This window comes from Carlito syrichta, unplaced genomic scaffold (genome assembly GCF_000164805.1).
Source record: "Carlito syrichta isolate Samal-C Ts95f unplaced genomic scaffold, Tarsius_syrichta-2.0.1 Scaffold143099, whole genome shotgun sequence".
Lineage (NCBI taxonomy): Eukaryota > Metazoa > Chordata > Mammalia > Primates > Tarsiidae > Carlito > Carlito syrichta.
In genome coordinates, this window is record NW_007087195.1 from 120,882 (window position 1) to 135,149 (window position 14,268).

A 14,268-nucleotide genomic window follows, 5' to 3' on the forward strand; every position below is an offset into this window, starting at 1 on the left:
GGAAAAATCATGTTAAAGGAAAAAATAAACACGCAAACCATAGCAGAAACCATATTAATTATGTGTAGGAGAAAACAATTGGTCTTTTCTAAGAATAGATTTCTCCACAACTTATAAACAGATTTCCTCTTACACATATAAATCATACTTGACTTCTTCCTAATGAGTATTTTTTATATACAAAATAAGATAGAAACCAGAGGACTTCACTCACATCTGTACAGAAATATTTATAAGACAAAATACTCACGATCACAGTACACAGCAGTTATTTATTTAAATACTTGAAAAGGTCGATGATGAAAAAAATAGGTTTATCGTGAGAGTTTATATTCATTAGATTTATTTTATCATTTAAAAAAGTGCTGCCTCTAGGTTATCCTAGCCAGATATAGAACACTTCATGATACATGCAGCTACTGTTATATACTGTACTAGACACAGCCATTTATAGAATGATTTACACTTTGGGAGGAAATTTGACAGTAGTAAGGGTGACTCTTTATTGAAACTAAAAACATTGATAATATACAAATTGTTTTTCTCATTTGATTGAAAGGGCTATAAAATTCAACATACTGACAAAGGAAGCAACATAATCACATAAGTGGTGCCTCTACTAATTGCTGTTACTTTACTTCTTTCTTAAAGGAGAGCCGCACACTCAGCTACACAATTTTCTAGAGCGCATGATGGCTTCCAGACTGGCTTACCATTAAACGACTGGAAGAAAGTCATGTTGGTAAGCTGACACTGACTTGAGTGTTATTAAAAACGGAGAGAAAATGGCAAATTGTGCCTCATGTACTTATGGAACCCAAAGGAGCATTCTGAGTAAATGTGAAATAAATAAGTGATCCACAGTAAATACAATCTCTGGGCTGACTTAAACCTAGGAGAGTGAGCCAAGTGAGCACTAACAATACCATTTAGAAACGTCTAGAAAGATCATTTCCAGAACTCATAGGAATTGCGAGATCATATCTTGCTTGAATATGTACATTATTTACAAAATATTCCCTTTTGGCCTCTGAAATTTAGCCATTTTAGTTTGGCTGTTAGCTGATTTCTTTCCATATGCTAGCCAATACTGCAGTTATAACTATCATTAAAATACTCTTATGCATGAATTACAAATATTAATAAAGTAACTCTGCATGTATAAATATCTCAATATTTCTAACAGAATTTAAAGCGTTCAGAATGTACATAAAAGTAATGTTTTTGGTAGGGCCCGTATTTTTTTTTAATCATCGCTGTTTCAGCAATGCTTTGTACATAGCAAAGCCTAAAACTGCAAACACAGTAGCACCAAAACTTGCTCGAAGCCAAAACGTAGAGCTCTTGAGGTCAGCTTGTGTCACGTGCCTGCAGTCAGAAAATATAATTAATATTTAAAACATGATTAGAATGAAAACCTTCTACCACTTCTATATACTTTTAGGGAAGTATCAGCACACTTGTCAGGCTAATTGCATACAGTAATGCTTACCCAAAAAATGTACCAATACAGTCATGTATACAATTGCTTAGATAATCATTACCTTAAGAAAATGACATAATGTAGGCATTAAAAAAGATAAATGTCTGCAATTAGCTATTATACGGGAGTAGACATCTAAAATTTTACACATTTCCTTCACAAGGGAAATGGAGAAGTTAAACAAATCAACCTACCATTTTTTAATACCACCACAGTCCTTCAAAATGAGAATTAAGACTGAGTTCACAGTTTTGAGGGTCATATTCATGAAACTTAGATAATTTGCAATCTCTTGCCCCCAGGAACTGAAAGTTATTTTGTAAGCAGTTAAGTGACAAGTGACAATACTTTTCTAAGAGCAATGATTAAAGTCAACTTTGGAAACACTGAGCCCCCCAAAAATTTACCCCCCCCGAAAAAAACCCTAAAGTGTGTGGTGAGGGAAGATTTACCAGTTTGCATTCATTTGATACTGCTAATTAAGAGAAAAAAACAAAACAAACCCTGTTAGTCAGACAGGCAATGATAATGATAACAAGTAAAGGACATCATGTAACACGATGGGTTGAAAGGTAATGACATAAAAGAAGCCATATGTATGCATGACAAGAACAGGAACAGCCTGGACCACAAACTGAGTTGTGAGCATGCTCAGTTAATAACACTGCTAAGCACCCTTAAGAGTCTCAAGTATGACAGCTAACCATAAAGAGGATAAGGTTTTAAAGCAAAGGTTGGAATATCTTATTCAAGTTTCACTGAAGTATTAGTTAAGTGAACACAATTGAGGTAATAAAATATCAAAAACTTACAAAATTAAGAGCTTAGAGAGACTGTCTCAGGTTATTTTACATTTAAGTTAAACAAACATTTGAAGCAAAAGTCAGATGTCATCAAAAGAGCAAGACACTTACATATCCAAGAGTTAAGAGCCAAGAATTCAGATTGCACAAAACTACTCTGCCTCAGTAATAGTCACAAAATTATCACATTAGTTACTGTCAAATGCAACCTATACATCCCTAGAAACAAAAGTCTATAACACAAGCCAGAGTGCTCCATGCTTACCACCCTGGCAAAGCAACACACAGTACTCCCGTTTTTCATCCTCATCAGTTTCTATTAAGAAAAAAAAAATCATGCCTCACATGATTATTTCTTACAAAGCAAAGTGATAACTCTAGCCCATTCCACCTTGCAAGTTAGTTCTTTCAGCAGGCAATGTTTTATTTTAAAAAAAAAAAAAGTTTGGGAAGAGAATGCTTAAGTTTCAGGTTTTTCCAGTTGGAAAAACTCCAAGGCCTACCCATCAGTGGTGAGAAATGTTACCTGGCTTCAAGCAAAAGTGGACCATGAGATGACTCCATGAAGATGGAATCTTCTACAGAGCTGACGGCGTGCACCTGGTGAGTAATACTGCCTTCGTCGTCTGCTAACAGCATGGTACCCCACTCAGCTACCCGGGCTCTTAACCTTTTATACACATGCACATAGTTTGTAGTTCGCATCTGAGCTCACAAAAGAAGGGGACTCAAAATAACATCTCTCAATGATACATCCCACACATAAACTGAGCTGCCACCCTATATGATGTATCTCATGCTTTCTATATTTAAAATAAATGTATTCTATAGCAAATTGCCAAACTTAAAAAAAAAAAATCTATCTATGCACTCTTTGAAATCATTCACACACCAGGCAAGGAAACCTAAAGCTGTTATAGACATTCTCTAAATATCCTTCTAAGGCTGGTTTTGATATATCTGAAACACTAAGAGAAGTCCTTGAAACCAATTCCTGACAACATGTAGTAACCACAGATATTCATTCAAAATGAGGTTTGCAATTGTTAGTCACAAAGTTTACAGATGCTTTTAATTTCAGACTATGAAAAACTACAGATACACATCTGTGAAAAATTGTGTCCAATGGCCCAAACTCATAGGCCACCATGGACCTATTATGAGAGTAATAAAGTTCACAACTCCGAGTCAACAGAGATGTATGGAATTTAAAGTGAGAACATAAGCTAAAAGTGTACTAGAGCTTTTTGCTTCGGCTTTGGTCTCCCTGTGATTACGATGCATCTCCATGGACAGAAATTCTGTTTTGTTTTAAAATTTTTACAATTTATTTATTTACTGAGTTTGAGTCTTACTCTGTCACCCAGACTGGAGTGCAGTGGCACGCTCACGGCCACCCTAACGTCAACCTGCTGGGCTCCAGTGATCCTTCCGCCTTAGCCTTTCAAGTAGCTGGAACTACAGGCGTGCGCTACCATGCCCAGCTAATTTTGATTTATTGTAGAGATGAGGTCTCGCCAAGTTGCCCAGGCTGGTCTGGAACCTGCAGGCTCAGGCAATCCACTTGCCTTGGCCTCCCAAAGTGCTGGGATTACAGGCTGAGCCACCGAGTCCGGCATGTTGTGTTTTTTTTTTTTTTTTTTAATTTTTTTTTTTTGAGTTGGAGTCTCACTAGGTCGCCCAGACTGGAGTGCAGTGGCCGCTCCCGGCCACCGCAGCCTCGACCTGCTGGGCTCCGGCGATCCTTCTGCCTCAGCCTTCCGAGTAGCCGGAGTTACAGGCATGCGCCCGGCTGATTTTTTTGATTTATTGTAGAGATGAGGTCTCGCTGCCCAGGTGGGTCTCGAACCCGCGGGCTCAGGCAATCCACTCACCTCAGCCTCCCAAAGGCGCGGGATTACAGGCTGAGCCACCAAGCCCGGCTCGGCATGTTGTGTTTTAAGAAAGTATTTTCATTCATGAAATAATACATTCTGACTGATTTTATTGCTCAATTTTCTGTGGCATTTCAAGTTCAATATAGATACATTTTCAAGAGATAGATAGTTTTAAAACTTAAGTTAACAATTAACTCATAAAATATATTTCAGTGGCTCCATCAATGTTATAGGAGTTGTTTAAAACATTTTTAGACATGGAAAACTACTTAGAGAACTATTTTACACCTTTACCACATGCATTTAAAAGCTACACTACCATGCTCTATTTATAAAAAAGAAAGCATTTATAACGGATGGCACACTTGTCATTGCTCAGCTAACTGACACCATCTGCACAGAGAATAGGGTGATTTCAAATATATTCCATAAGTAAGTATCAAAAACTGATTTGTGTTTGTCATTTCAGTTCTCAAACAGAGGCAGAGTAATAGTTTCATAAAGCCGTTTCGTAGTTCATTTTAAAACTTAACCAGCAATAATCCTTCCACAATTTGAAAGCATAATTCTTTCAAAATAACTCACGTAAAGTATCATCTTAGAATAATCTTATTGCATAGTCTTTTAAAAATCTACTTTCCCTTTGAATACAAAAAAAGGTTATATACATTCATTAGAAAATACATGGAAAATAAAACAAAGTAAGAAGAAGAAAAAAAAATGACCAAGTCCTGTTACCTAAAGCAAATAATTAAAATTTCAGGTATTTTCCTTTAGATTTTTTTCTATGTAGTTTTTACATAGTTGCAAGCACAATGTGTGTAATTTATTTAATTTTATATATACAATTTCAATGGGCTATTTTAAATATATAAATATTATAAATTTTGTTTTGTTTTGTTTTTTTGAGTTGGAGTCTCACTCTGTCACCCAGACTGGAGTGCAGTGGCCGCTCCCAGCCACCGCAGCCTCGACCTGCTGGGCTCTGGCGATCCTTCCGCCTCAGCCTTCCAAGTAGCCGGAATTACAGGCATGCGCTACCACACCCAGCTGATTTTTTTATTTATTGTAGGGATGAGGTTTCGCTGCCCAGGCAGGTCTCGAACCCGCGGGCTCAGGCAATCCACTCACCTCAGCCTCCCAAAGGCGCGGAATTACAGGCTGAGCCACCGAGCCCGGCTTATTATAAATATTTTATATAATTATATAAATATATATGAAGGACTTTTGCATCAATTATGGAAACTTTTTTTTTTTTTTTTTTTTGAGTTGGAGTCTCACTCAGTCGCCCAGACTGGAGTGCAGCAGCCGCTCCCGGCTACCGCAGCCTCGACCTGCTGGGCTCCGGCGATCCTTCCGCCTCAGTAGCCGGAATTACAGGCATGCACTACCACGCCCGGCTAATTTTTTTATTTAAATGTAGAGATGAGGTCCTGCTGCCCAGGCGGGTCTTGAACCCATGGGCTCAGGCAATCCACTCACCTCAGCCTCCCAAAGGCGTGGGATTACAGGCTGAGCCACCGAGCCCGGTGGAAACATTTTAAGTAGTTGGATTATATTTCATTCTCCGATTGCTGGCTATTTCCATTTATTGGTGGTTACAAAAAAAAAAAAAAAAAGATGGAATAGCTTTTAATGTAAGAGTTTCCTCTAGATTTAGGATTATTTTCCTTAAGCCAGACTTCCCAGAAATGAATATCACAGGGTCAAAATTGTGTGTATATGTATGTATATAGGTTCTATTTTTTACCTAGTGACATATCAGAATCTCCAAGTTTTCCTACTCCATATGGAATAAGCTCATTTAGTTCAGCAGGAACTCCTTTTAGAACATAATAAATCATGACCAAATCCTGGAAGAATATGACCCTAATTAATCATTTGCAGCTTGCCACAGCTTTCCTCTTAAGGGAAAGTCCTGTGTCCGGGATGTTGGCTTTCTGGTTCAGAAGTGTGAAGGGCCCATAAATATTCAGCTGTCAAGCTCTCCTTGACACAGGCGTGGGAGCTAGCCAACATGTTTGGACTTGGGTAAAGATTCCACTTAATAAGGAATAGAGAAGAAAATGTTTCAAAATTTAGGCAATAAAGAGTTAAGTGAAGAACTGTGTGAACAGTCACATGAGGACTATACAGGGTGACCAGGAATTCTTGTGTATCTCTGCATAGAATACCTTAAGAAAGGCAAGCAAAATGCTTTTGATTAATTCTGCTATTTATGGTGAATATAAAAACATAAATAAAAATTATTGGCTCAATGTATTTAACAAATAATAAATAAAGGGAATGTTATCAATTGCAGTATTTAGCAACATAAAAGTATAGAATTATTATTATTTTTTTTTGAGTTGGAGTCTCACTCTTTGTCGCCCAGGCTGGAGTGCAGTGGCACACTCATGGCCTCTGTGGCCTCAACCTGCTGGGCTCAAGCAATCCTTCCGCCTCAGCCTTCCAACTAGCTGGAACTACAGGCATGCACTACCATGCCCAGCTTGTTTTTTGATTTATTGTAGAGACGAGGTCTCACCAAGTTGCCCAGGCTGGTCTCGAACCCCCGGGTTCAGGCAATCCTCTCGCCTCGGCCTCCCAATGTGCTGGGATTATAGGCTGAGCCACCACGCCCAGCCAAGTATAGAATTCTTAAAACAAAAAACAAATAAAGTGAAAAAAAAAAAAAAAGGAACATAAGGTATAGAATTCTAAAGAGTTCCAGGGAATTAAATCCATTTTATTTATTCCTAAATAAATTTTTTTTTTTTTTAAGTCGGAGTCTCACTCTCACCCAGGCTAGAGTGCAGTAGCACAATCACAGCCCATCGCAGCCTCCACCTTCTGGGCTCAAGCAATCCTCCCGCCTCAACCTCCCAAGTATCTGGGACTAGAAGTGTGCCCCACATCCTGCTAATTTTTAAATTTTTTGTAGAGATAAAGTCTCGCTATATTGCCTAGGCTGGTCTTGAATGCCTGAGCTCAAGGTATCCTTCCATCTCGACCTCCTAAAGTGCTAAGATTACAGGCATGAGCCACCACACCCAGTCGTCAAATAAAATATTTTTAATACTTTACTTGAAATTGTTTTTATTTTAATTGTATTGATCTATTACTTTAGAGACAGGGTCTCACTCTTTCTCCCAGGTTGGACTACAGTAACATGATCATGGCTCACTGCATCCTGGAACTCCTGAACTCAAATGATTCTCCTGCCTCATCCTCCCAAGTAGCTAGGACTATAGGGACACACCACCATGCCTGGCTAGACCCAATATGTTATCTAAGCTGGTCTTGAACTCCTGGTCTCAAGAGACGCTTCTGTCTTGGCCTCCCAAAGTGCTGGGATTACAGGCTGAAACTGTTTTTATAATCTGTCATAGGACTTTATATCTGGGGTATAAAAACTAATTGCAGAAATCTAAAAGTATGTAAAAATTAGAATTCAAGGAAGGGGAAGGATTCAGAAAGTTCCAGATATCAATTAACTTTGTCTTAGACTAAGGTTAACATGTAGAGGAAAACAAACATTCAGTAGAACATACTGAAAAGCAGTAAGGCTGGCAGGGCACGGTGGCTGATGCCTGTAATGTCAGCTCTTTGGGAGGCTGAGGCAGGAGATCACTTGAACCCAGGTGTTCAAGATCAGTCTGGGCAACTTGGTAAGACCTCATCTCTACAATAAATAAAAAAACAAGACCTTGTCTCTATAAAAACAAATAAAAGGCAGTAAAGCTAAGAGACTCTACTCAGAGTAGCTCCATCCAGACAGACACTTTTATCAGTCTTCCCACACAATTTCTCAGAAATGAATTTGAATTTCCTATTTTCCATTCCTCTCATCTCACCATTTTATCCTTTCCAAATACAACTAAGATATGTATAAATGTACTAATGTGAATAGTCTTCTAATTTTATCCATATATGTATCTCTATTATTATGTATCCTATCCATATATGTATCTCTATTATATATATTTAAGATAATACTCCAAAATAGGCTGTATGATTGTGTAGCTGAAGTTATCAGGGCACAGAGATATCACATACGAGTATAGCTTTTTCTTATTTGCAATTACATAGCTCATGTTGAAAACTGCACCGAGGTCACCAAATCTATAGTCAGATTTTCTGTTTTTATTTTCTTTTATTTCTACTTATTATTGATTTAGAGTTGGAGTCTCACTCTGTCACCCAGGCTAGAGTGCAGTGGTATGCTCACAGCTACCACAGCCTCAACCAGCTGGGTGCAGGCGATCCTTCTGCCTCAGCCTTCCAAGTAGCTGGAACTACAGGCATGCACCACCATGCCCAGCTAATGTTTTGATTTATTAGAGATGAGGTCTCGCCATGTTGCCCAGGCTGGTCTTGAACCCATGGGCTTAGGCAATCCTCTCACCTCAGTATCCCAAAGTGCTGGGATTATAGGTGTGAGCCACTGTGCCCGGCCCACATTTTCTGTTTTTATTTATTTTTTATTTTTATTTTTTTTTAAGTTGAGAAAGTAGGATTTATTGAGAGGATACAAAAGCAACCAGAGCAGAGGGGATTGCCCATTTTCTGTTTTTAAGTAGTCTACCTTAAGAGGCTCTGGACGCCTTGCTTTTGTTCCTCCAAATGCTTCTATCTGGTGGAGTATTTTCTATATATATTTCTAATAATAATGCCACTATGCTAATAATTTTAATAATGACAATTCTCCTAACTGAACTAGTAGGCATGAAATGTTTTAATAAAATATTTCTCAAAATAGGTTAAGAAGTCGATTTATAGTCTAGCAAAGATTAACTGCAACCCAAATCATAAGCAAGCTGTTAACTGAGCATGCCTAAATAGTAACATACTTTGGAAAAGGACACAGATATGCACCAAGGTCAAGAAATGCTTTACCACACATTAGGAGAATCCAAATTGTATAGACAATCATAAATACATAGGAAATGCCTCAATATCTATTAACTAGTGATACTTAAAGATTAGATTAGGCAAACATCACCTTGCCATGTCCTTTAATAAATATACTAACCAAATGGAAAAAATTTTAAAAATTATAAGCAGCAGTATTCTTAATAAGAATCTGTAATACAAACGATTGTATAATTTTAAATTTATGATTATGTATATAAATTCAAACAACAGTTTTGCAAGGACCTTCATACAAGGGAACATTGCAGTTTCATAAGAAACTAAAACAGACTTACTTGGATTCAATATTTTACTGAAACATAATAGCCCAAGGATTTTAGAGTCTCAATATCTAACAACATTAAGATTTCTAGGAGCCTATCTTCTTCATAGAGCAATCCTATGAAAAAGCAGTTCATTTTGTTCTGATGATAATAATATCTTTTCTTCAAAAAAGGGCTCCTATATTAAGTAACATGAGTTAAAACTACATAAAGGAAAAATAAGGGTGATCAGTAAAGCAATATGAGTAAATGAAGTAAGTCATTAATGAGTGGTTTAAAATAAATGTCACATATATTCAACCAAAAAATACATCAAAAATAGGGTAAAAAAATACAATGAGTTCTATGACCATCCATCATACCTTTAGATCTCTATTAATATTCAGTGTGTGCACTTGACTGCTGAAGTAAATGCTGCTACCAAACTTAAGAAGTAACAAGAACAAACAACTTCTACGGCTAATGCAAATAATAAAATAGAATGAAGGAAATCCTAAAACCAAAATATGCACCAAAGGAAATCACACCAAAATAATAAACTGTAAAATAAACAATATTTGATTAAATGATAGGTTAGGAGAAGTGATGGGATTATACACAGAAATTCAGTCGGGAAAGAAACTGAGAGGATTAAAAAATAACTAAGTGACACAGGCAAAAAAAAAAAAGAAAATAAACACTTAAAGCATAAATTAAAGTTCACAGCACACTACAATACAGTAACATTCTCATGCAAAGTACAAGTGTTCTCAAGTTAGAGTAATAAATACATAATAAATAAAAGTCCTGGGTAGTTCAAACCAACAATCAAGCTCATCCCTACATAATCATTTTATCATTTTCAAATTTAAAGGGTATTTTTGAAAAAAATAAAAATATATTCAAAAGATGTTTTCCCCAGTAATGTGATCTACACCATTTGAAATGAAAGCAGTTCCAAAGATTAAAATCATCTGACCACATGTTAATCATCCTCCAAATGCTTTTAAATTCAAATAATTCTAGTTATTCATAATTTGTTCTAAAGATAAACATAAACCTATCCAAATCTAAGAGTGAGCCCCAAATTACCAAAGAACAAGGTTAAATGTGGGATAGATTGTGTGTAATTTAACACTATTCTCATGTATTGAAGTCATATATATCGAATCAAATTGGAAATTTAAAAAAAATGTTTATTAGTACTTTCTATATCTAAAATAGGTAGTGTCAGTAAATAAGCTAAAAAAAATTTTTTTCAGAAATTTTTAGGCAATGGAAACTGCCTAAATTCATGATAAGGTCAGAGCACTTTCTTGTAGTATGAGGTACTAAGACCACTGAAGATGTCACCAAGTTTTGTTTTTTGCTTTTTGTTTTAAATATTTAGCAGCTGGGCTCAGTGGCTCAGTCTGTAATCCCAGTACTTTGGGAGGCTGAGGCAAGTGGATTGCCTGAGGCTGCACGTTCGAGACCAGCCTGGGCAACTTGGTGAGATCTCATCTCTACAATAATTCAAAAATTGGCCGGGTGCGGTAGCGCGCACCTGTAATTCCACCTACTTGGAAAGCTGAGGCGGAAGGACTGCTGGAGCCCAGCAGGTCGATACTGGGGTGGCGGTGAGTGTGCCACTGTACTCCAGCCTGGGCGACAGAGTGAGACTCCAATTCAAAAAGAAAAAAAACGTTTAGCAACATAATATTTAGAAAGATACTTAAACATTGGTATCTTCTTTAACTTCAAATTTTGCCCCAGCTCACGGAACGTCCCTATCCAAAGCAGTTACTTAAATTAACAATAAATCAAATCAAGGTGGGGGTTGTGGGGAACAGCGTAGCAGGAGAATGTGGCCCCAAACATGTGCCATATCTGGTAGTAATTTCTATTTCAATGACCAAAATCTTTACATGCACACTAAAACAATGCACTAATTTGTGACCAGCTTGTATATGACAGTATTTGTCTACTAATTTAATTCTTTGCATACATGTAATGAAACTTTTAGCTTAAATGAAAATAACAAACCTTTTGAGTTTTAGAGTTCTAAACCAAACACTAATCGCAGCAGTTCTAATTTCTAAAAACAAAAACTTAAGACTTAGTGTTAAGTGAGAACCTCCCTATGAATAAAGTATAGTGAAAAATTCTTTTTTTTTTTTTTTTTTGAGTTGGAGTCTCACTCCGTGGCCCAGACTGGAGTGCAGTGTCATGCTCCCGGCCAGCGCAGCCTCAACCTGCTGGGCTCTGGCGATCCTTCCGCCTCAGCCTTCCAAGTAGCTGGAACTACAGGCGCATGCTACCACGCCCGGCTAATTTTTTGATTTATTGTAGAGATGAGGTCCCGCCAAGTTGCCAAGGCAGGTCTCGAACCCGCGGACTCAGGCAATCCACTCACCTCAGCCTCCCAAAGCGTGGAATTACAGGCTGAGCCACTGAGCCTGGCTCAGTGAAAAATTCTTAAAAGAATTTTACTCAATTATCTAATCAATCTTTTTTCTGCTTATGTAACAATAAGATATGTCTAACACAGAAACTAACAGTGACCAACCACCAAAAGCTGCCAAGACCTGGGAAATAACAGGGGAAGATAGTTCTATTCTCACCCCACCACCCAATAGCTTTTTCAAATTTTTCATGGGAAAGGAGGAAAATGGTGGTGGTGGGAGTGGGAGAAAGACAATTTCATTCTACAGCTGTCTTTGTTTTTGATCTACACTTTCATGACTAGTCCATACTTTAAGACTGAGGTTGCAAAGTGGTGGACTATAAACATGCTTTGTTCTGATTAGTCCTTGAAACATTTTAAAATTAATTGCTATTCTTTCAATATCAGGAAATTTCACGTAAAAATCTTGATTTCCAGTATCTTGTTGAATCAGAAAACCTGGCAACACCAAGCCTGCACAATAACGAATGGGCCAGAGCTGAGCATGACTGCTTCTTTCAGACAGGACCCTCCTTGTTTCTCACACTTGGCCACCTTCATTCATTTACATTATCCATCCAGGACCTATAGACACTGAGATTTTGCCCCCAACCCACTTATCTTTCATAAACTAGAATAAGCTTCCATATAGAAATCCTAAAATTCTACTGCATTTCTCTTAAATAAGGAGTTCTTTGAAAGGTACACTAGTTTCCCTAATCATCTTCTTTATTCTTTCCATTCTTTTTGTTTTTTGTTTTGAGCTGGAGTCTCATTCTGTTGCCCAGATTGGAGTGCATGCTCATGGCTACCACAGCCTCGACCTGATGGACTTCAGGCGATCCTTCTACCTCAGTCTTCCAAGTAGCTGGGACTACAGGCACGCACCACCACACCCAGCTAATTTTTTGGTTTATTGTAGAAACGAAGTCTTGCCAAGTTGCCCAGGCTGGTCTCGAACCTGTGGGCTCAGGCAATCTTTTCACCTCAGCCCCCAAAGTGCTGGGATTTTAGGAGTGCACCATCGTGCCCGGCTTTCTTTCCATTCTTGATTACCAAATGTCAGTGACGTATGCTGACATTATCATTAAATTACTTTCAGTTTATAAATAGATATGACAAAACGTACTGATTTCTCTTTGAAGATCACTGTATGGAATAATTTACTATGAGCAAGCACATTTTTTAATGCACATCCAACCTATTTCTTTTGGAAGCTGACTAAACCAACCTAGGAATAAAATTGTCACCAAAGATGCAGACAGCAAGTCAATCAGTAATTACGGACAATCAAGAGCTTAGAAGAGATAATAAAGAGTGGTTTGTGATCAGTAATTACTGGGAGCCAAGGTGGGTTCACCAAGAGTAAGACATCAAATAGATGTCACTTCCTATTTAGATAAAATTACTATATTGGTAGATCAGAGGAACACGGTAGAAATTATAGAATGATTTTAGGAAACTCCTTCATGAAATGTCTGATAAGAAAAGAAGATAAAATGTGGGCTGGATAATAATATAATTTTAATTGACTAAAAATCCTTCCCCAAGCATTTTGAACCGGTAATTGGGAAAAAGTTCTCGAGTGGAATACTGTAGGGCTTGCTTGCTTGAGCTCTCTCTCTCTCTCTCTGACCTCTGGGCATTCAACATTATTTTTTACCAATAACTTGAAAGATAAAACATATCTACCAAATTTGTAAATAACACAATGCTGAGATATATAATGGGACAAATGACAGAAATAATGTTTGAAATGACTGAGCTAGAACAAATGGATCAAAAAGAATATGACATTTAATAAGAGATACATACGTATCTGCATATAAATTCAGAGCATCAACTAAAAATGTCAAATACACAACTAGAAAGGAGGGGACATCTGCCTTCATAGCACTTCATTTGAAAAAAATCTGATTTCAATTAACCCCAAGAAAATATACATCAACAGTAGGATGGGGCTGCTAAAAAGTTAATTCATGCAGTAGACAGATGCTGTTCTAATTGGAACATGACTGCCCACTGTTCTGGACTAGTCATCCCACATCTGAAGCACTGTTATTCATTCTTGAGGGCACCTTTTAATAGGTACTCTGAAAACTTTTCAGATGAGGACAACTAGGAAGGATGAGGTCACTAACCCATCTGATTTAAGAAAAGGCTGAAAGAAATGGGGATGTTCTACCTGGAGAAGAGAAAATTAAGGGAGACATGATGGCCGTCTTCAAATGTCTGAAGGATTGCTATGTTGAAGAGGGAGTAGAATAGTAGTCGTATGTTGTTCTAAAGGGCAGAACTAAAACTAAAGGAGAGAAAGTTATAGGGGAAAACATTTTAGTTTAAAAAAATAAAAGCAAAAGAAAAACCCTCTCCAATGAGGAAAGTCATTAGCAGATAAACAGCACTCTCCCAGGAAAGCTTGCAGGAAGGCATTCTAACAGGAGGTTAGGCCAGATGAATTCTAGAATCTCTTCTAACTCTAAGATTCCCAACACTGGAGCTCCTGAATATTGTTTGGTTTGAA

At 37.5% G+C, this 14,268-nt stretch overlaps 1 protein-coding gene across 4 annotated transcripts in view; it reads right to left on the minus strand.

Annotated features, from left to right (window-relative positions):
• Positions 1–252: 252 nt before the first annotated feature.
• Positions 253–14,268, minus strand: part of RHOT1 (ras homolog family member T1) — a 68,856-nt gene continuing 54,840 nt past the window's right edge. For all 4 annotated transcript variants that reach the window (XM_008050153.1, XM_021708615.1, XM_021708616.1 and 1 more), the window contains one exon: positions 253–1,368. In XM_008050153.1, coding sequence (XP_008048344.1) covers positions 1,251–1,368 — 118 coding nt within the window. In that variant the 3' untranslated portion in view covers positions 253–1,250. The remainder of the gene's footprint in view (positions 1,369–14,268) is intronic.